This window comes from Brachycentrus maculatus, unplaced genomic scaffold, assembly GCF_059751285.1.
Source record: "Brachycentrus maculatus isolate JH-2025_06_01 unplaced genomic scaffold, ASM5975128v1 h1tg000122l, whole genome shotgun sequence".
NCBI lineage: Eukaryota > Metazoa > Arthropoda > Insecta > Trichoptera > Brachycentridae > Brachycentrus > Brachycentrus maculatus.
Genome location: NW_028280875.1, coordinates 893,659 through 916,641, shown reverse-complemented (window position 1 = coordinate 916,641; position 22,983 = coordinate 893,659). Strand labels below are relative to the sequence as shown.

The following is a 22,983-nucleotide window of genomic DNA, read 5'->3' as shown; positions in this document are numbered from 1 at the left end:
TCACCCTAACAAACACGTACACGCACGCGTACCACAGTAAATCCCCCTAAAACGTTGAGATAGGTATCGCTTAATCGGAGAAAACCTTATAGGGAGGTTAATGTTTGAAATTGTATTTTAATTTTATTGACTTATTAATTCATTGCAGTAATTTACGTTGGTTAAAATGAAAGAATACAATTTTAAACATTAACCCCTTATAACGTTCCCTCCGATAACGTGGTAGTTCTCTCAACGTTACAGGGGGGTTTACTGTATATGTTAGTGTTGCAATACCACTTATTGAGTTTTATTTCATTACACACGACTAGTTTCGGAAATTATAGTCTTTTTTTTTGCAATCACCTGTCGATGAAAACATAAAGTATCATATGTAGTTTTCAAAACTAGTCCATGAATGATGAAATAAAACTTAATAAGTGGTTTAATACAAGCGATTATTTTTTTAATAATGATATTTTTCCATCTAATATTCAGCATGGCGTCGATTGCTATGTGAAGTTAACGCTTTAACTACATAGTGTAGATAATTTTAACTTTACTTCTTTGCAGTATGATATGAATATATATTTGTATTGTCAATCCTGCAGATGTGACATTGTTCGTCGGACTAAGTTGTCGTCCGGATTTTCCGCGAAGGTTCACCGCCCACTTAATCCGCTGTAAAATCAACATCCTTCGATTGTTTTCCTCGGATGTTGTCACTTTCCAAACAAACAGACACTTGTGACATCACTGTGACGTATTTTTTTTCTCTTAAATCAACTTATCGATCGTGTGATAATATCACTACATACAAATCCTATTAAAAATATGACCTTGTAACGAAAAGTCTATGCAAAATAAAGATACTGGGCTGATCCTCACCCCCTGTATCTTCTTCTTCTTCTTCTTCATAAACCCTTTATCCGTATCTTTTCATTTCCTTCGGTCTGTTGGTGCTTGCAGCCAGTTTCTACCCCCCACAGCGGCCATGCGTCGGACCATCTCTTTTGGGGTCTTCGGACGCTTCTTTTGTTCTCCCCTGTATCTTACAGAAGTATAATACTTAATACTCTGTATCCCATGTGCTTAAAATCAATTTAAACGCAGCCGGATTCGTTTCGCTTAGCGAAATTTCCAAATAAAATTAGCAGGAATTTGGAAAAAAAACTTTTCTTAAAAGGCTTTTCCAAATGCATAAATTAGTTAGTTAGTGCTTCAAATATAAATATAATTTATATTTGAAGCACTAACTTTGTGATTTTCCACTTTATAATTACACATTGTGTTTATATGATGCAGTGCCCTGTGCACCATTGGGGTGCGGATAAGGGTTTGCAGTATATTATATTATGAAATTATTCAATGCACTCTGTTGTGAAATTGCGATTTCGCAGATTCGCCCTTATCTATCGGGCGTGCGTTTAGATTCGCGCGGATTTAAAGTGTAAAAACATTCTCTATCTCTCTTACACATTAATTAGGCGATCGATAATAAACAGGCTGGCGAGATATTGATTGATGCTTCGTTTGATCGACCGATTGCGTAATCGTCGGATACGACAGGAAGCCGAAGGTCAGCGCCGTGCCACGCGCCATGCTGTGACCTGTCTGAAATCAGGACGGACGCACGCCCAGTCGGACAGGGTCACCGACGCGCGGATCCCATATCCCTGGCCGCAAGTCGGGACGCTTCCTTCGGGGCCTGTAAATGGCTAAATCACTATCGTAATATACGGCATATAAGACGCACCTTAATTTTAACGCTATGGTTACCAATAATTTGGTTAATCGGAGGGCATGTATGACTAGATGTATGGATGTGTAGGAGGCGAGGAGCGTATGTCAGTACATAAGAGTGTGGCGTTCCATCCTCTCTGCCTACCTATGCGGGGAAACGGCGTGATGGTAGTAGTAGTAGTAGTAGTGGTTACCAAAATCCGATATATAGGCTTTCGGTACTCTAGCGCAGTGTTCCGCAAACTTTTTCTATTCAAGGTACACCTACCAAGTTAAGAAATTTCAGAGGTGCATATTTACCAAATTTAGATAACATATTTAACATATTATGTTTAAAATGCGAAATGTCGGCCTACTTAACTGAGCACAGGCAATCAAAATTTGGAGCGATTGTGTTATTTTCACAAAACTAGACTTTTTACCGCGGCACACCAACTAATCAACGCGTGAGAATGGAAAGTAAAATGAAGGCAAACAAAACATATTTCAGACCAATATGGAATCGAGGCAAGAGCAGATACTTCTTGAACAAAATCCCGACTTCGAACCCGAGATGAAAATTCTCCAATCCATAATCGGAAACACGTTGCGAGACCGCTTAAAGAAACGCTGATATCCGTAGCATGTGTAAGACGGAAGGTATCGTGAGATAAGGACGACGACGCAGGCGATACTGGAATGAGCATATAAGCAGAATGTCAGATGACAGACTTCCACATATCAAGGAAACCCCGAAGGACGTAGAACCCCAGGCAGACACACGAAAAGATGGAGAAATAGCTGGCAGTCAACATCCCAAGAGCAACAGGCAGATCCTCAGGATCTATCTAAAATAAGAAGAAGAAGAAGAAGAATGTTCGGAAGCGATCTTACGGGACTCTGGCACCATCGTATAAAATTGGGACAATCCCGGAACGTCTGGAGTCTGGCAGTACTGCGGGAGGGAAGGGGAGAGAGAGAGACGGCGCTCTCCAGCAATCTCCCGTCTCCTTCTCCCTGTAGTATAGTATAGTATAGTGTAGTAGACATGACGGGGCGGCGACCTACATAAACAAATATGTGTAATAATACGCCATCGTCTCGCCGAAGGAAGGGATGTTTGTCGAAAAACGGCATGTGCTCGGTACCGTGTACCGCGTACCGTGTACCCCCGCGATAAGCGTTTAGGCCGTATCTGAAGCTCGATTTTATAATTTCATATCTTTGACGACAACATACTCTTGTATGAATCCATATACTATTTTTGTATTCGTGTTGCTGTTGTTTTTATATGAGTTCACTTAGTAATTATATCTATTATAAATAATGTCGACAAAAGTATTGCAATATCAATAGAAGAAAAAAAACATATTTTTGTATATTTTTGTATTTACATAAGAAATAGTGGCATTTACCAAGTAACATTTTAATTCAAACGAATGCGTGAAGAGAGGATTGTAAAACAAATTTATGGAGAAAATGCGGTTGGTAATAGAAGTAGAAAACTTGAACTTAATTGATATTTCAAAACTTAAAATTAAAATTAAAAAGAAAAAGACTTGGGACGATCGGATACATCAGAACCTAAAATCTGGTGGTGTCAAAAGTCTAAGTAATCGGATGTGAAGGAGGCGAGGAATGCATGTCAGGACAGAAGAGTATGGCGTTCCATCCTTTCTGCCTACTGTAGTAGCGAATTTAGCGGTTTAGTTTAGATTATTAGCATTATTGAAAGCTGTCCCACCGCATGCCCAGATCTGATACAGAAGCATCTAGGCTTCCTGACAGATCTGCTCTTGCTAAGCAATTTTTTTTAACTAAGTTGCGAAATTTATTGAAAATGTGAAACAATATAAAATTTTACTGTGAATTTATAATTAAATACAAGATTGTAAGTCCATCACCAAATTTTCTAGAAGTACCCCAGTGTAGGCAGTGAAAGGGATTAGTGTTTAGTTCAATTAGTCAGCTAGATCCGACTCCAATCAGACGCTTGACGGTACACAGGCGCCCACAACCCCGACCAGCACAGCAGGCAGACACGGAACAGTGCAAAGACATTTTAGACAGTTTAGATGCAGTTTGGCGTTTGGTAGAGTTTAGTCAGTTACCCCCGTCGGGCTTAGCGCGCCGGCATGCGCTCTCCGGGCATGCGCCCTTCGGCCGCCACCTGCCCACCACCGGTGGCGGGAACACTCGCTGCGAGGCGCTCGCGGCACCACCTGCCCGCCAGGCCGCCAGCCCGCCATACCGCCAGCCCGCCACACCGCCACACCGCCACACCGCCAGTCTGCCGGGCGGCGCGAGTAGCGCGCGATCTCCGCCACCGTTCAAGACGGTTCGTGATAGTCGCGCGCGCTGTCACTTAGTTATGTTCTCCTTGGTGATGCTTCGCGAGCAGCGAGTAGGATTGTAGATGAAATGGAAGCGGAAAATATGTGAAATGTTCGCGGGTAACTGTGCAATCAGAGTTTTTATGACTTATCGACTGTGATCTGTTCAATCCCTTTATTCAAAGAGTTGACACAAACAACCATTTGTTGCCTAAACTAGTAGAAAATTCTATTATACTGTTTAAAATTAAACTTTTATCGTATGAATTTTCACAAAATTTGGAGTTGGACACTATTTGGTTTTCATCATTGATAAACAAGTAACATTCAAAGTATTATTTTTCGACATCTCAAAGATGAAGAAGAATATGGAAGTCTGGGCATTTACGGGACTGACGACCGTCATAGGCTGGTTTAGTGATCACTTTACACACGCGTAATACTCACCCATTCTACCCATTATTGACAACCACACTACTCAAAGTCTTGGAAATTCTAATAAAAATGAACCAATTTTGAAACATTGTTCTTGAATCACTAGAACTTCACTCGAGACATCTATTGGTGAGATGAAAAGAAGACTTCTATATTCTTCTTCATCTTTGATGAGATGTCAAAAAATAATATGAAAGTAACTCCTGTAATTGTAGATAATCCTGATTTGTGAACAAGTATTTGGACACACTCAAAATATTGTAAACATTCAAAGTGTTCAACAGGCATTAAACGGTTGTTTTACAAACTACTTGGTTATGAATCATGAACATCAAATATTGTTCCAACTTTTGTGGAAATTCACACGTTAGATTGTCTACTGGAAAACATATGTATATCACATACTTACATACTTACTTCAGCCATCTTCTTGTGTCCAGTATTGAACGAAGGCCTCCCTCTTGGACTTCCACAGCTCTCTGTTGGAGGCGACTCTCTTCCAGTGCAGGCCACTTTCCTAATACCATCGGACCATCTTGTCTGGGGCCTACCCACGCTTCTAGGCCTCTAGTCAAGCGCCTGCTTCGTCCATCTATCCTCAGAGTCCATCTATATCAGATGAATGATAAGGAGAGTGTTATATCACACAACGCTCTCATTATCATTCATCGTTCACTTTGTGTAATACCACTTAAAGTACAAAGTGAACGGTGAATGATAAGAAGAGTGTTATATTACCATACTACGAAGTTGACAATGCTTTTAAAATACAAAATATATACCGCAAGCACTATTTTTTTTACTTATGATTAAAAAAAAACATATTCCGTAGAACGGGGCTACTTGAACTTTGATGTGTTACTTGGGCCCAGTACAAAAAAAATTAAATCTGTATTCGGTCTACAATAATGAACGTATCGACATGATTCATTGTTTCCCTGACAGGTGACACTTATTTGCACGATACTTCGATCGTTACCACGATCTAAATATTTTTTGTACTGGGCTCAAGTAACACATCAAAGTTCTACTGTAATAAATTTGAGAAATTTCGTGGTTCACTCTCACGAGTGCAGAAAAGTGGCCGCTTTTCAATTTCCGGGATTCATTTCTCCAGCTCACCCCTGGGTTTGGGCAATTTGAACTTCTTCAATTGGAAAATGCGCGTTTTAATTTTGAAAACTTAATCGGACGTGAACATTCTCATTGCTCTCCCGAATGCTCTCTTTGCCATCGGTTTTGCTTTACCGAACTTGTATTGTGTATTTTCTGCGCGATTTTGGGCAATCGTTTCGACTGAAACGAAATGCGCTCCCTCAGACGGATGTGTGGAAAATCATTGTATGACAGGATTAAAAATGAAGATGTAAGAAAGGAATGTAAGGCTGAACTAGGGATAATTGAGAAGATTAAGAAGAGTTCTTTAAGGTGGTGCGGAACGAATGAATAACGATAGAATGATGTATGGAAAATGTGAGCGGGAGAACAGAACGAGGACGGCTGATAAAGACTAAAGACTTGGCACAAACAGAACCTAAAATCTGGTGGTGTCAGAAGTCTGCGTAATCGGAGGGCATTTATGATGTATGGATGTGAAGGAGGCGAGGAGTGTATGTGAGGAGAGAAGAGTGTGGCGTTCGATCCTCTCTGCCTACCCCTGCGGGAAACGGCGTGATAGTAGTGGTAGTGGTGGTTTGAACCGTAATCTCGCGCACTATCTGCGCAATATATCGCACGTCCGTTAGCGAGCTGTTATCAGCGCCGAGTGCCATATATTATTTCGTGTCATTTTTACATTTTGTACTTGTACCCGCACGACCTCAAACTCTCCTTTCATTACATTCCAGAACACATACATTATGTTTAGAGACCACAAATATGTACCCTAATATTTCGAACACCGCGTCTTGTTTTACGTTCTAATTAGGCATGACTTATATTTACGATATTTTGTCTTTTTTGAGAAATTTAACTAGGGAATTTCTAAGATAATACGCGATATTGTGACGTTTAGAGATGTTCAAATTAGGCATTACTAAAGTGATTCGCGATATTGCGTTTTACAAAGAATTTCAAATTAGGAATTACTAAGATGATGCGCGATATTGCGTCTTACAGAGAATTTCAAATTAGGAATTACTAAGATGATGCGCGATATTGCGTCTTACAGAGAATTTCAAATTAGGAATTGCTAAGATGATGCGCGATATCGTGTCGTATAGGGACATTTATATTAGGAATTTCTAAGATAATACGCGATATCTTGACGCATGGAGAAAATTTAATTAGGAATCACTAAGATGATTCGCGGTATTGTGTTACAGAGAAAATCAAATTAGGAGTTCCTAAGATAATGCGCGATATTGTGGCGTTTACAATTTTTTTTATTTACATAAATTGTATACATTTATTTAAAAGAATCAGTGTGTCGTTTCTAGAATTAGTTAAGTCGAATTTGATATAAAAGTACCGGACTATAATAGAGAGAGAGCTTAGTGTTGGCCGGACACGGCTGACTAATTTATTAATTATTTCTAATAACGCACCGGCGAATTCATTCAACGTCTGCGTATTTCCTTGTAATTGTCAATTTGCCACATCCGGACGCGAAAATGGGTCCGGAAAACTCGACCCCTGCGTCGAAAGGGGGAAATCATGCATGTAGCCCTCGCGCTAACAGCTCGCGGAGCTCGTATCCTTTCCAACAGGTGCCTTCTGAATATACGCAATTCTGATATTGTTCGATACGAAAAATAAAGCACTCAATGGATCTTTTGTGGCCGCAGAGTGTTTAGACCAGCCGCAGCAAATCGTCTTGTATTTGAAAAATCTAATTTCCACATTTTTGCGAAACGGGATTAGCTGGTGCTATTACACCACTTACCATGGGCATTTTTTGAATTATCTAACGTCCAGGTGATTCTGAAATCTAGCTACGGCTTATGCAACACCGCTTATCATGGCCCTACATAGGGTTTAACTTTTTAAGTTTTATAGGTTATGCCTACTTGTGAGTGGATTTACTCTTTATATTTGTGGTTACTATAATTTCATGTAATTCATTCGAGGGAAAAACACTCGCTTACCATAGGCATTTTGATTTTTTTATTTATTTATTTTAACTTACAAACGTACAACACGTCTAAAAATAATAATTTAAAATGTACATTAGTGAGTTTATTGCTAAGAAGCAATATCCTCCAACCGACCAAAAACAGACTAGTGAAATATCACCAATAGGTCAAAACGTTTTTAATTTTATAAAACGACGATATATGTAAATAAAGATAAATTGTCTAATCTTCTTTTTTTGTGGGTTACAATCTATGTGATGATTGGTTTGTTTGTCTCGTGGTCATTTTCCACCCGCCTCTATCCTCCGCTCGTCTCTTCAACTCAACATACCCGCTACAGCGCATGTCAGAGATACTTGCTTTGGTCCATGTAGTTTTAGCGGGGTTGTTCTCTCTAGTTTGTGCCTTCGCACATGCCCTCTTCAATTTATAAGTATTTTTATCATTATTATTACTTCCTCATTGAGCAAACACAGTATTTCGCTGATGGTTAGAACTACTGAAGAACGTATTGTAATAAATATGTCTCCTTGCAGTAATAACAATAAATTTAAACATTTAACCTTAGCACTGCTCGGCTGTCCAAATTTAAAACACAGTAAGGGACATTTTTTTTTGTAGTACGTTTTTTTGCATTTTTGGACTAAGTAGAGTCTACTTAATCCATAAATGCAAAAAAAACGTACTGCAAAAAAAATGTCCCTTACTGTGTTTTAAATTTGGACAGCCGTGCTATATGTGGAGTGTGGCTACACATCGTATTTATTACATCAATTCCAACATTGACTGCCCCCATTTTATGTGGTGCAATTTCTAAACATTGACTGGCCCCATTTTATGTGGTGCAATTTCTAAACATTGACTGGCCCCATTTTATGTGGTGCAATTTCTAAACATTGACTGGCCCCATTTTATGTGGTGCAATTTCTAAAATCTTCTTCTCCTTCTTTTTGTAGATCCTAAGGATCTGTTTGTGCCTCCGCTTGTCGCTCTTGGGATGTTGACTCCCAGCCGTCTTTCCACCTTTTTGTAGGTCTGCCTGGGGGTCTGCGTCCTTCAGGGTTTCCTCGAAGGGCTAACTAACTAACTAACTAACTAACCATCACGCCGCTTCCCCGCAGGGGTAGGCAGAGAGAATAGAGCGCCACACCACTCTGTCCTTGCAAACATTCTTCGCCTCTTCCACGTTCATGCATCTCCTCATACATACCCGCCGATTGTTACGACTCCTAACCTGACCACTTTCAAGTATTTGGCATACCTGATCGTGCCATGTTTTTCTCGGTCTTCCTCTGCTTCTTTTCCCGCTAACATTCGCCTCATAAATTTGTTTTACCGTTCTTTCCTCACTCATTCGTTCTACATGTCCAAACCATCTCAACACACCTTTCTTTATTTTATCGATAATGCTTATCTCAGCTTTGCATTCCTTCCTTATTTCACTTATATCCTTGAAGGGCGATACGTGGAAGTCTGTCTTCTGACATTCTTAATTGATGTTTTACTTAGTTAATACGACTATTTCTTAAAATCTACTGTGACACGTGTTTCGATGCATTCCGCATCATTTTCATTTTATAAATAGTGGTATTTACTAAGTAAAACATTCATCAAAAATGGATAGATTTTACCACCAAGTGACTGCCAAATCAATTAATTAAAATCTTTTTTTAAGTAAAACGAAATAAAAATCTACTTAATGATCTCTATAAACCTTGCACATAGTAAGCAAGGTAAATAATAAATGTAACTCCCATCTAAAATAAAAATGAAATCAATTTAACATATCTACAATTTGTTTTCTGACCCTGAATGTCAGCTACCAGTTTAGGGGAGTATTTAATAAACATTTTATAGGGAAAAATCACAAATCGCGTATATTTATTTTGATCTTTTAACGCGGTAGCCAAATGCGCTAAGTACTACCCTACGGAGTCTCCTTGTACATTCTTTCTCAATAGTCTTGTATTGCTTTATCATGAGCGACATGTTGCTCGGTCGGTAATGTGTATTCACAAATTGATTTGTTATTATCCGCAGTGTTTATGGAACGACGATAAATATTTCCAATTAGTGCAAAATAAACGATAATCAATGTGCCGTTTTGTAAACTGTATGGAATTAGCGAACAGTGCCGCGAGGAAATGTGTAATAAAGGTGCGCTTACAAAGTGAAACATAAGTAGTGAAGGTGGAGCGCTAGAACCGACTGAATATGTGCGTGGATTCATCTAATGTGGGAATAATGGTTGTTTCAGATCTGGACAGGCATAATAACCCACGGCTGTCGGGGTAAGTGAACACTCCACTCGTATTATTTATTGATTCCGTATTAACTTTGTTCGGTTGACCCTTGTACCTCGTGTACAGGAGGCGCTACAAGGATCAACTGAACGCCACATTGAGGTTGGTGGGGGTTGATGGAGTCGCGGGCTAAAGACAGATGGATGGAGAAGCTCCGTGAACAGTGTTCGCAAGGTCTCTGCGCGCGGCTACCGGCGCAACAGAAGTGACGAGGACACGGAGTGCGCAGTGTGTGCTCCAATTATTAAGTCTACGATTGACATGTTCAGCCATATGCTGAAGACAATATAGGCATTTTTTTACTATGTGGAAAGCTCACGTGGTACAGCCCATACCGAAGTATTCGGTTACATAATTTTAATTATTTACACTATTTAAAAGACTACTTTGGTGGGGTGACCAACTCGATCCAGTTCTCGGGACCCAAATTAAGTAGCCTTTTTATTATAAATAGAAAATAATGCCCATTATCAATAATTAATGTCTATTTTCATCCTAACAGGGATCTGGAAGCGGATCTTTCGCTGTCGGACAGTGAGGATGATGCCAGGAAGAGAAAGTCATCGTAAGTAGATGGATAGTTTAGTAGCGCAGTTAGCATGGACAACTGTCCCCTCCGAGCACTTGTCATTCCGGAAGCTCCAAATATTCAAACTGTCTTTACATCTTTACAATGCAAAAGTAGTGTTTATGCAAGGAACTTGGCCTTATTTTATTTTACTGAATGTTGCTTCCGAGGTAATTAATTGTCCCTTGTTTTAAAGGAGTGTAATGGCGCTGTCTCCACCCGCTGCCAGCACTTCGGGCAGCGAGTCTTCATCTTCCGACTCGGACTCGGACTCTTCCAGCGATGACTCCAAGCCGACTGCGGGTAATTATACGCCAGATAAGCGCTAGTTGATTCAGCGTCTCCGGGGCCGGCGAACTGACGTATGTTTGGTGGTTGCAGTGGCGGGACCGGCCGAGGAGCCCCCCCAGGTGGTGGAAGGGCCCGGCGAGTCGGCGTGCGCGCGGCCCTCCTGGTCGCTGTCCAACTTCCTGTCCAGCGCGCCGCAGCCGCAGCAGCCGCAGCAGCCCGCCGCGGCCGAGAGCGACTCCTGCTACGACTCCACCAAGGAGGTGGAGAGCCTGCTGGCTGCCGCCAAGAGGAAGAGCTCCGGGCTGCAGCTGCTGTCGGGCCTGTCCGACTCGGACAGCGAGGAGGAGCCGCGGCGCGCGGGCTCCGGTTCGGCGCGCCGCGGCCGGCCGCCGCGCACCCCCGCGCGCCCGCCGCCGCCCTCCTCGCCCAGCGACGATGACAGCCCGCCGCCGCGGCCCGAGCAGCGAAAGCAGCGCGGACGGCCGCGCAAGCCCAAGGCGAGCCCGGAGGAGGACGGCGTGAAGAAGCGGCGCGGGCGGCCGCGCAAGCCCAAGCAGGCGCCCGTCGCCTCCTCGTCCTCGGACGACGAGTCGCCGCCGGCCGCCGCGCCCGCCGCCGCCGCGCGCCGCTGGCCCGCCTCGGACAGCGAGGCGGACGCGCCGGGCGAGCGCGCCGACAAGAAGAACAACGCGCTGCGCAAGCTCTTCTGCAGCACGGTGGGCGGCGCCAAAGGCGGCGGCAAGGGCGGTGCCAAGGGCGGTAAGGGCAAGGGCCAGGTGATGGTGATCGAGGCGCACTCGCAGGAGGACGACAGCCTGCAGCGGCGCCTGCGGGAGGAAGAGGCGCAGCGGCGCGCGCGCGAGGAGGACGCGCAGCGGCGCGCGCGCGACGAGGAGGCGGCGCGCCGCAAGCGCCAGGAGGAGGAGGCGGCGGCCGCGCAGCAGCGCCGGCTCAAGGAGGAGGCTAGCCAGCGCCGCGCGCGCGAGGAGGAGGCGCTGCAGCGCCGCCTGCGCGACGAGGAGCTGCGGCGCAAGCTCAAGGAGGAGGAGGCGCTGCAGCGGCGCGCGCGGGAGGAGGAGCGCCGCAAGGAGGAGGAGGCCGCGCAGCGCCGCGCCCGCGAGGAGGAGGCCGCGGCGCGCCGCGAGGAGGCGCTGCAGCGGCGCCGCGAGGCCGAGGCCGCCCAGCGCCGGCTCAAGGACGAAGAGACGCTGCAGCGCAAGATCAAGGAGGAGGAGCAGGCGCACCGCCGCTTCAAGGAGGAGGACTCCATGCAGCGGCGGGTCAAGGAGGAGGCCGCCAAGCCCAAGGAGGAGGACGCGCTTCAGCGGCGCATCCGCGAGGACGGCGCGCGCCTGCGCAAGGGCGAGGCGGGCGGCGCGGGCGGTGCGAGCGGCGCGGGCGGCGCGAGCGGAGAGCCCAGCGTCGACGGGCTGCCCGTGCGAGTGGACCTGGCGCGCCTGAGCGCCGCGTGTGCCGCGCGCCTGCGCCGCGGGAAGCGCCCGCCGCCCCTGTTACCCGCGCCGCCCGACAAGAAGCCCAAACTCAGCGTCAGACAGGTGAGCCGCCATAGCATAATCTTTCAGCCATTTTGCGCCCGTCAAGTTTTAACTCCCTCAGATTTATTGGGTAAATTATGATTACCAGCTGCCAGCTTTCTCTAAGGAACCTGGATAGTTGGAAATAGTATTTGAATGATATTTGATTTAGAATACTAACATATCTGAAATAGTGTGATTTGGAATAATGTTTTTGTAACTGGATTTCAGAACCCCGAGACGACCCCAACCAACCACGAGCGAGCGGACAGCGAGTCCTCTCGGCCGGGCGGGCAGCCCTCGGTGTACTACTCTTACCTGGAGAGGGGACACCAGGACCGCTCCTCCGACGAAGAGAGGTCCGTATCACTATTAATCGTCACCAACACCAGCTAGAGTTATCTTCATCAAACTTCGTTTAGTAGTTTCTTGGGCTAACCCGTGCTCTGGTTATCACATACGAAGTTGACACAAGATAATGTGCTCAGTTTCTATTACATTATATGAGGTAATCTTTGCTTCTAAGAATAATAATTGTGGATAATTTATGTAGCGCCATTTTCAAAAAATAAGGCCTCAAGGGTACTTCACTGTCATTTAATTGGGGAAAATGATATTGTGGTAATGATTTAGCCAAGTAATGCATTGGCAATTTTTTCTTGAATTTTCAAAAGGTGCTCTCGCACAGAAAGTCCCTCTCAGGACAGAATAAGTTGGCCTGTTGACAAGGAGACAAGGATAGGTATTAATCTACACTGTTACACCTAGATAAAATGGCCTAACCAGTCACTGTTTCTAACTTATTAGTGGAAGAACATACCACGCTATCGGTCTCGTAACAAAGGCATGCTCGTCAAATCTAGTGCACTGGTAATATCGTTTTACTATAGCGGTTGTTGTAGCCGATGGAAGCGTGAGACGTCTATCGACCAATTCGCCTGGACGGCTCTTGTAGATACTCGGAGCTATACTATGTATTAATAGACAGAGTTTATACTCGACCCACTGTTATGTTGTGGAGTGGAGTTGCGTATTGATTGTGGGAGTATTGTTTGGCAGCCGGGACCACAACTACTACCTGCAGGAGGCCACGCGGCTGCGCTCGGCGGCGGAGCACGAGAACGATCTGCTGGGGCGCGTGATGCTGTACCAGGAGAGCGTGCTCTGCTTCGTGCTCACGGGCCGCGTGCTGGAGCTGGAGCTGGACACCAAGAAGGCCTTCACCATGTACCGCGAGACCATGGAGTACATCAAGTCCATCCACAGCATGCCCTACCGCCACCGCGCCTCCCCGCAGGCCACGCTCAGCAAGCTCGACATACTCAGGTACCCCACCCCCCACATACTTGTCATTCACCATGAAGGTCTAGTTGACCCTTGGTTAGCATGGTTTGCCGTACTACTCGAGTGCCGCCGCTATGGCGCTAAGCTTTTGGTGTGCCGTGGAATTCTAGGATGAATTTTGGTGTGTCGTAGGTGAGAAAAGGTTGTGGAGCGCTGCACTAAGAGAACCCAGAAGTTGAAAATTTCGAAGGCTGTATTGATTTCTCTAAGATCAACTCCAATGGGTGTTGAAAATATTTACACACTTTGACGGGAAAGGTATTTCTTCCCGTTCGGTCGAATGACACATTAACTAACAATAGTGTGTGTATATTATTTAAATTTTTTTTTAATTCCTAGTCAATATCCCTTTTTAACCGGATCCACGCGGCTCGCATAACCCATACGCGGCTGACATAAGCGTTTGTGTTTTTACATTGCTCCAAGTTTCCAACCTCAGTTCAACTTAAGAGGGATTTTTTCATGGTGTGGAACTTTGGATAAAATAATACGTCAATCCTTGGCCTTATGACATCTGTTGAAATATCTGACTAATAATTTGTAACATCACAAGGATAAATAAAAGAACAGATCCCTGATTTTTCTTGCGGTCGGTAATTAGTCCGTGCCATACTGCGGCGCACGGGAGTCTCTTAGGAACAAAGTTAACGCGTTAAAAGGTTAATTAATAGTTATAGTGATAAACAAAATTGTGAGAATTTTTTCCAGTATGTAGGGTAAAAAAACCGACTAATCGGTGTTTACGGTCAGTTGTTTACGGTTGGCAGCAAAAAGCCGACTAGTCGGCTTTTGGTAGTTAATATAATAAAAATAAAAATAATCAAACGATTAGTACAGAAGTTATGAATATATGTAGACAATTATCAAATCTTGTCGCCAGCAGTCTTGGCAGTACTGTCCGAAATGTGTTATTACTCAATACTTTTAATATATAAATATATTTTTTACTTTTCCAAATAATTTTATCTGAATCATACAAGTATAATTACATAGTAATAAGTCTGGGAATTTGATTGAGTTGTGACAGTATGCACATACCAAATAACTTTCTAGTGCAATGGTTAAAATGTTGACTCCCGTATGGAATCCCAGGCCAGGGATTCTTTGATTTGAAACATGGAGACATATTTATGAAATCTATTACTCCTTTTTCAGTATGAGATGCCAGGCCCTACTGTACCTGAGGATGTTCAAGATGTACAAAGGAGAGGTGAAGGAGTACTACAAAGTGTTTCAGGACTACATACAGAAGGTATACCCATAATGCTTCCAGTGCATAACCGTACAACTCGTAGCTCGGCAAAGTGTGCCTCTTTGACCCCTTAGCTCTTCAATGGGAAAGCTCTTTAGTACCGTAGAACGTGTTACTTGAGCCCAGTACAAGAAAAAATTACATCTGTATTTGGTCTACAATAATGAACGTATCGACATGATTCATTGTTTACCTGACAGGTGACATATCACTCACTCCTTTCAAGAACGTCATAAATCAAAAAACTTCGTTTTTCAGGTGAACGTTTTTAAAGTTTAAAAATATAATACAATGTATTAAAAATAAATATCAAGCCACTTATTCAACTTTTTTCTGTGAAACAGATCTTTTTAGGTAAAACCTGAAGGTTTTTTCTCCATTTGAAAAATATTTAATAAATTTAAAAAAATAATTAAACAATACCTTTTCTTCAAAATGCAAAAACAACACTTTCTGGCCTGTAGCGGGTAAATATTAAGTTAAAAATTGCCCGCTTTTGCAGGGATATAGTACATTTTCTGAGCATTCTGAAAACATGCACAACTGAAAATTGACGATTTTTGATTTATGACGTTCTTGAAAGGAGTGAGCGATATATTGTCACGATACGTTCATTATTGTAGACCAAATACAGATTTAACTTTTTTTTTGTACTGGGCTCAAGTAACACATCGAAGTTCAAGTAGCCCCGTTCTACGGTACTAAGCGCATTCATGCAAACAATATTTTTCAGGCATGAACTTTATTCTCGTAAAACTGAGAAGTTGTCATCATGAAAATCTGGAAAAAAAATAACTTAAAAAAATAAATTTTTAAATAAAAAAAAAACACATGCATACAAACTAGACATTATCAAACTAAAATAAGAGATATAAGATATAAGGCATTCTTTTAGTGTTCTTATGGATACATATATTTCGAAAGATCTTTTCATCAATGAATAAAATCCTCATTAACTATGAAATGAAGTTTTATGGAGTGTACCTGTAATTTGATAAAGGTCTAAAATTATATTACGAGAATTGCAAATTGATTTGGCTATATGGATAGCCAATATCTCAAATATTTCTTTAATCACGAAAGAAGGTATGCAGTTGACATAAAAATCTATCAGATTTTGTGGTGTCTCATTTAGAAAATATGACGAATAAGACAACTAAATAAACTGTGTGACAAATCTTGATTGATACAAGATATTGAATCCATGGTATTGTATCTATTGTATTGATTTTAGGGATCAACCTTATTAATTTATTATTAACTATAGACATTCACTATCATTTTTAAGACCTATAAACTAAATATGCAATAAATCTTTGTATATAATATAATATAAAACCCTTATCCGCACCCCAATGGTGCATAGGGCACTGCGTCATATAAACGCAGTGTTATCTTGATCGTTTACACATGAAGGAAAGGTGATCAGCCCTCCGCTTCAGGTACCAGTCCAGGGTAATATTGAATAAATATGACAGTGAAAAAATCACTTATATTTATTTTACCCCCCTTGGGAGTCGAACCCGGGACCTCCAGAACGGTAGCCGAGCGTGCTGACCATTACACTACGGAGGCGGACAATATGTATGTATATAATAGGCAAGGAGAATTTTCTAAGGCCAGTAATAAATATTTTAAAAAAGAATAAAAAATCAATGTGCATATTTGGCTCTTCGCCTAGTAAGTATGCCGACCACCCGTGTAACTCAAACTTGAGTGTAATCGAAACTAGATGGTTGATTTGACAGTAATTTTGTGGAATGACATGTTGATTATTCAAAAAAAGTAAAACACTTGTACAATACCATTTAATGAGTTTTATTTCATTAAACACGGCTAGTTTCGAAAACTACGATTGTTTTTTCGAAATCTATAAATGAATAGTAAAGTACGTAATGAGTGAAACCACAGCCGGATGACTCGGTGATTCATTCATTCAGGAGTATTGACAAGTTTTGGTGTTTGTTCCAGCCTGCCTGCCTGGAGGCGGTGGGCACGGTGTCGCCGCTGTCGCCCACGCCCAGCCCGGCGGGCTCGGTGGGCTCGGTGGGCTCGGTGGGGTCGGCGGGCTCGGCGGGCTCGGCGGGCTCGAGCGGGTACGGCTCCATGGCGCCCGCGCTCACGCCGCAGCACGCGGGCACGTGCGCGCCGACCCCTGCGCCGGGAACGCCCGCGCACGTGGCCGTGCCCGCGCACGCGCACCAGGCCATGGTGTGCCTCACCAAGTACTACCGCTTCCTGCACTTCTCCCACGAGCTCTGGGAGCAGGCCGACGTGCTCATCAGGGGGCACAACTATACAGGTACCACACACCCTCAACTATCCTCATCTCCGTCTATAAACCAAAGTTTGATCCATGTCCGCTGTAACCTTTCCCAGTGATATGTATTTACTAAAATTTGACTTTGATAATGAGTATATTGATATAAAATATAATAGATACGGGATCATAATTTTTGTATTCCCTTGTAATACAATTACGTATAACGTAAAAGTATTATAATATAAGTCATCCCTTTGGGGTGCTTGTGTCACTACGCCAGCTATGGCGGCTACTTGCGATGTATTTTTTTTTCTTGTTTTGAGATACTTACCAGAGCTAATGTTACAAAATTCTTACATTTCAACTTGAAATATGATAAAAGCAACATTTAAGAATATTTACATTTTTCCCGTTTTTAAATCACATCTCATATGGTGTACAAAATACATACATATCACCGGTGCACGCGGAAGTTTTTAGTACCGTAAGGGAAAGGTTAAGCTGCTTTTCTGTGATTTTGATACGTTTATTTGATTGTTTAAATTATTAATGCTATGTGGATTGGTGTGTTTGCAGATTTGTTTATAAGCGTGGACGGAGCGTGCGGCCCCCTGACCCTGCACTCCTCCTTCCGGCACCTCGTGAAGTACGTCCGCTACGCCATCGCGCTGCTCAAGGCGCAGAGCCGCCACGGCTCGTGAGGCTGGCTGCCCCCACTCACGCCCCCGTGAGTGGCCTCCTGACCTCTCCACCCGACCGGGCGGCTCGCAACCTACCTGACCACCGCCACCCCGACCGCCTGGCTCGGAGATTCATTCGTAAAACTGGAGGGCTCAGAGTTTCATAAACAAATGGATTTTAAACCGAACTAAACCGCCTAGAGATTCATTATCAAACCTGGACATTTATTTACAAATCATAATAATTGCGGAGCTGCGTGTGACCAAAACTGAATGTCGAGATTCATTAAAAAATCCAGAGGCGTTTTGTGACCAAAACCGGCGGCTCGAAAATTGGTTCGAAAATCAAAACCAGATGGCTCAGAGGTAACCAAAATATTTTTGGATCGGCACCGACGCCACATATTAAGCTGTCTGGTGAGTTATTTATGAACGCTTCCCGGCTTCATCCAGAAATTGAATTACAAGATAAAAAAAAGATTATCAAATTATAAAACTCTGAGCTGCCGCGCTGTGTTCGATCGTTTAGTAAAATTTAGTTCCTACACAGTTCAATGTGGATTCCTAGTGACGGATGTGCTATTGTATTCCTGGTGGGCCGCCCGCAGCCGAGTGAAGTCGCCCGTAGCGTTGTTTCTTCTGTAACTGTAATCTCGCGACATAATAAAGCGCTACCGTTGTATATGTGGAGATTCCACTGTCTTAAGTTGGGTTAGTGCATTTTGGTCGGGCGGCAATATAAACAATGCTCACGGAAGATCATCAATGGGGAAATAACGACCCGATTCCTCGGAGCGTGTAGTACCTACATATGTTGTCTATTTTTGTATACTTTATTTTATATTTTCAACGCAAGTTAAAATGCAGAAAGTGTCTTCACGTTTTTAATGTCAATTTCAAATTGGACTACAAGGCTTCAATTACTATTATTATTATTATTATTTTTAATGTAAAATTAATCCACTTGCAGAAGGGTCAGAACTACGGGGTATTATCAGTCGGGGACAGTAGATACATTACAATCAAAATCACAAGCCGATCGGTACTATTCTCAAATAAGGGAGAAAAGGATTCCATTCTTAATGTTTCAAATTCCACAAAAACACAGGTCGGGCGATGTCACCGTGTGATGTCATCGATTTGAAAAAAAAAACATTCCTGAAATTCCTTTCTGATTTAAATTCTATATTCCGGCATTGGCCGGCACGTGGCAGCGTTTACGACATTCTAATGTGATCCAATCAAATTATCGCATCCATTACGATGTAGCCAACTGACAAAATATGATAATTTAAAAATGAAAATATAAATAAAAAATAAAATAATTTCTGTTTTGTAGATAAAAAGAGAATCTAGATAAATCCCTTTAGATGTAGAGTGTGGTGAATCGGAATATTTCCCCTAGTGAAGTGATAATACCCTATTCTGGAACTAAGAGAATTTTTATAATATTATTTATTTATGTAAGAGTTAAGCAATTTAGGATATTTGTACGCATACACCAAATGTTAACTCCATCGCTAAAATAGCAGCTTTATAAAAATGGACTTAGAAAAAAATCCACTAATTATTATATAATATTTACATTGTGACTCTTTCTTGTCCGAACATTTAAGTCAATTTGAGAAGAATCTTTTGAAATATTGTATTGTAGAAAACAAATTATGGCAAAATTAATTTATATAAACTAACAATATTTCGTAACGTTTCCTAGCCGGAGTATGTTGGAAATTTGGAAGTGGTTCAAAATTGCATCGCAAATTTTGTATCGCTAACAAAGTAATTAATAAAAGCTTGCGAAGAAAATTCTTTGCTGTGTTTCCGATTTTTGTTGGAACTAATTCTTTCCGTTACATTAACTGTTACCGATAACTGTTACAAATAACTCCTTAGTAAATGCAACTAGGAGAGAGTTGCTCCGAGCGAGAAGCAGATGGGTTGGATTGAAACGCAATATGATTCTAAGGAATATGTTCAGTGTAACTGTTTAATGTGACATATTGGAGATGTGGAAAAAGTCACGCTTTGTTTCATGAGAAAAAATATCTGACTGAAATTGAATTATCAAATTAGTGTTAAAAATTAAAGAACAGTAATCTAGTAACGTCTTAATAAAACGTGCTATATTCTTAGTTGCATTATGCATTATACTAGGTTTATTGTTTTCTGCATTACATGGCAAGAAAAAAAAGATGATTCTAACAATTTTTCCAAGTTGGCATATTTATGTAAGGTTCGGCCGGGAAATGGTCCGTGTTATTTGGCACTTGTAGTGATTTTTATCAAATTACGAATATATTCGATCACTTCCATTTTTTTAAATTGCAATTTGATAATTTTTTACAAATTTAAGATGGCTTCCCGTTATTGCCAAATTTATAGATGGTATTCCATTTTTCATTGAGTTTCGAATGCGGATGAAATTAATTGATTGATTTGTTAATTTATTATAAGAATTAGGCATATTTAAAAATGCAACTACATAATATTTAATGATGTAATAATTTTTGTTATTTATTTAATTGATGATCACTAATTCCAGTAGGAATGTTATAAGACAATGTTTTTTTTTTTAACATTGTAAATTTAAAATTACTTATTAAAATTTTTATTTTACATCAATAGTTTTTTCCACTTAAAAAAAACTGTATCAATAAAACTTAAACAGCGTTATTAATATACATTAAAAAAAACATAAATCAAACAAAGGACTTTAAAGAAAATTAGCGAAGATTATATTTTACGCAATAAATTATTTAGTCAGTTTTATGGACAATACTCTTACTAAGATCCTGTAGGTAAGAATGTTTCAAAAATTTACATTATTGGAAATTGGTTTGTGTTTTATTATTTTTAACAGTAAATTCGTGACTAATGAATTATAAAAAGTCACGAAAGATTTTTTTCGTTTTACGTATTTATTTACTTACAAATATATTTGTTAACACATTCTTTCCTAGAGGTCTTCTTACATCAAAAGAGTATTAGATATCCATTTTGTACGAATTTGATTCCAGCACAAGTCAAAAAAAAATCAAACACAAAAATGTTTCAAATTAAATTACCGTCGCTTCTTTAAATGTGATTTAGATATAAATGAATTGAAACAAAAGTGATTTGTAAATCACTTTTGTTGGATATTGGATAATTTATGTAGCGCCATTTTTGTGAGAAATCACTTGAAAGGTGCTTTACAATATACAGCATGTTTTATTTGCGACACTTATCCATATGGCTTGCAATTTATTAAGCAATAAATACTGATATAATCATCCATAATACAAACCACCAATAAGCAATTCTTTCTATTTTGAAAAAGTAAAAGATAAAATCAAATTTAAAAAGACATCACACCCGGCCAAGAAATGCAATTTGGCAATATGGATTATAATGCAATGGTAAAGAATTGTTTGCGTTGAAATAAGAAGGAAATTCTATTTTGCGATGTTCTCCTCCCATGTTCTCTCCACATAGAAATTGAAGGATATTCTCGTGCTTTCTATAGAACGAATACTAATTTCTATTTAAAAAAGTTTTTTCCGAGATTTCTCTACCCTAATACCGATCTACACGCAGTGTTGAAGGAATTCCCAAATTCCAGACGTGCAATGGTAAACCATTAGCACATATTATGATCCTTAGTGTTCAGTTTGTTCTGGAAAATAAACAAAATTGAATAATTTTGACAAAAACAAAATATTGAAGTGTGTAGTGCGCCCAAATATCGACTTTTTAATATGGACGTCGGATTGTATAATTGTATTTGGTGTCCATGGGCATTACACTCTATAAACGTGATACTTTCACAGAAGATACACATTTTGGAAATATTTTAAATTGAATTATGACAGAGTCAACGTCGTATCGATCTGATGCGAGGTGCCTGTGCACCGTCGGGTCAAAAGAAAGAGACTACTTAATAATAGCTTCAAAACTTATATCCAAAGTAATATAATGTGTAATGTTTACCTTTTGAAACTCGCAATAATAGTTGCTCTTGGTGGGGTGTGATATTTTGACTTGTGTCGGTTTCCAGCTGCCGGAAATGGTTTATAATCTGTGATTAATTTTTATTTGCTATAAAATCACTAAACTTATTAGGGAAGTACAAAATAGTATTACGTAATAATTGTTGAAGCCTTATTTTTGAAGTACAATTTTTGTACGATTTTATATAGATGCGCGATTAGACCTCGCCTACTAGAAACACGGCTCTGCCCAAACACCAAACTGTTCCCATTCGTGTCCTTCCCAGTTGTCACATACCCTCCGCAACGCCGTAGCCGATATAACTGCGTAAAGTATTTTGCAATTTTTATTTGATAGTTTCACTCGCTCAATGTGTCAACCGGCCAAATTCATAAGACCAAAGATTTGGGGAGAAGTTAAAAATATTTATTTATTTACGATAATGCATTCTCACCGGGTTTTTCCACGGCGAGGGCGCATCTTACAAATATCAATAAATAAGTTAGCGTCGTAATACTTATACTGTATATAAAGTAATAAAATCAAATGTAATAGTGTAATGAGATGTTTCGGGAAGGTCCCGCACAATTTGGTCTGATGGATTTGGCGCTTTAGATGTCAATACGACAAATATATATTATATATATATATGAAAATATTTATAGACTAATAAAAATGCCTTCATACACTTGATTATTAAAAATACGCAGTAATGACAATTTCTTGATCAGAAATATGCAACAACTGCCGGAAAAAGATGGTAGTTTAGTAAATTAATATTTTACAAAATACAAAGTATTTTTTCGTTTGCCCCGTTATATTATGTAACCAAATTTCAGTTTAAAAATTATAAAATGTTGCAATAAACGAGTTTTTGCAATAGGGTTTTCGGATCCTAGCAATGATAAATCTCAGATCCAATATGATCTGCTTTTTTAAAAGAAATATAGTTTTAGGACATTTTGCTGCCAAGATTTTGTTCAATTATCTAATTGTTCAGTTACTAATCACTATCATCTCAATTATCTCAAACATGGTTTGAATAAATAATCTCAGAAAACGTAGTTTGCCTAAAGGCATATTAAAATAAAAATATGTTTATCGTGAACGTCTCATCTGTATGCTTAATCCGCAACATTAGTAGATATTGTAGCACATTAAATCTTCAATTAAATTAGTTTGGCAAGGATAGCGGAAATTCTATCGCAATTTTGTCATTTTTATGTGTCAAAACA

At 40.8% G+C, this 22,983-nt stretch overlaps 1 protein-coding gene across 5 annotated transcripts in view; it reads left to right on the top strand.

Moving 5' to 3' along the window:
• The window catches only part of LOC148309488 (uncharacterized), a 179,632-nt gene extending 160,531 nt beyond the window's left edge, over positions 1-19,101 (top strand). For 4 of the 5 annotated variants that reach the window (XM_088260002.1, XM_088260001.1, XM_088260000.1 and 1 more), the window contains 9 exons: positions 9,801-9,834; positions 10,349-10,411; positions 10,611-10,717; positions 10,796-12,261; positions 12,472-12,599; positions 13,300-13,566; positions 14,740-14,836; positions 16,808-17,138; positions 17,676-19,101. In XM_088260002.1, coding sequence (XP_088116128.1) covers positions 9,801-9,834; positions 10,349-10,411; positions 10,611-10,717; positions 10,796-12,261; positions 12,472-12,599; positions 13,300-13,566; positions 14,740-14,836; positions 16,808-17,138; positions 17,676-17,800 — 2,618 coding nt within the window. In that variant the 3' untranslated portion in view covers positions 17,801-19,101. Of the gene's footprint in view, positions 1-9,583; positions 9,835-10,348; positions 10,412-10,610; positions 10,718-10,795; positions 12,262-12,471; positions 12,600-13,299; positions 13,567-14,739; positions 14,837-16,807; positions 17,139-17,675 lie in introns of all 5 variants that reach the window. The other variant, XM_088260004.1, reaches the window with a different exon arrangement.
• The last annotated feature ends 3,882 nt before the right edge of the window (positions 19,102-22,983 follow it).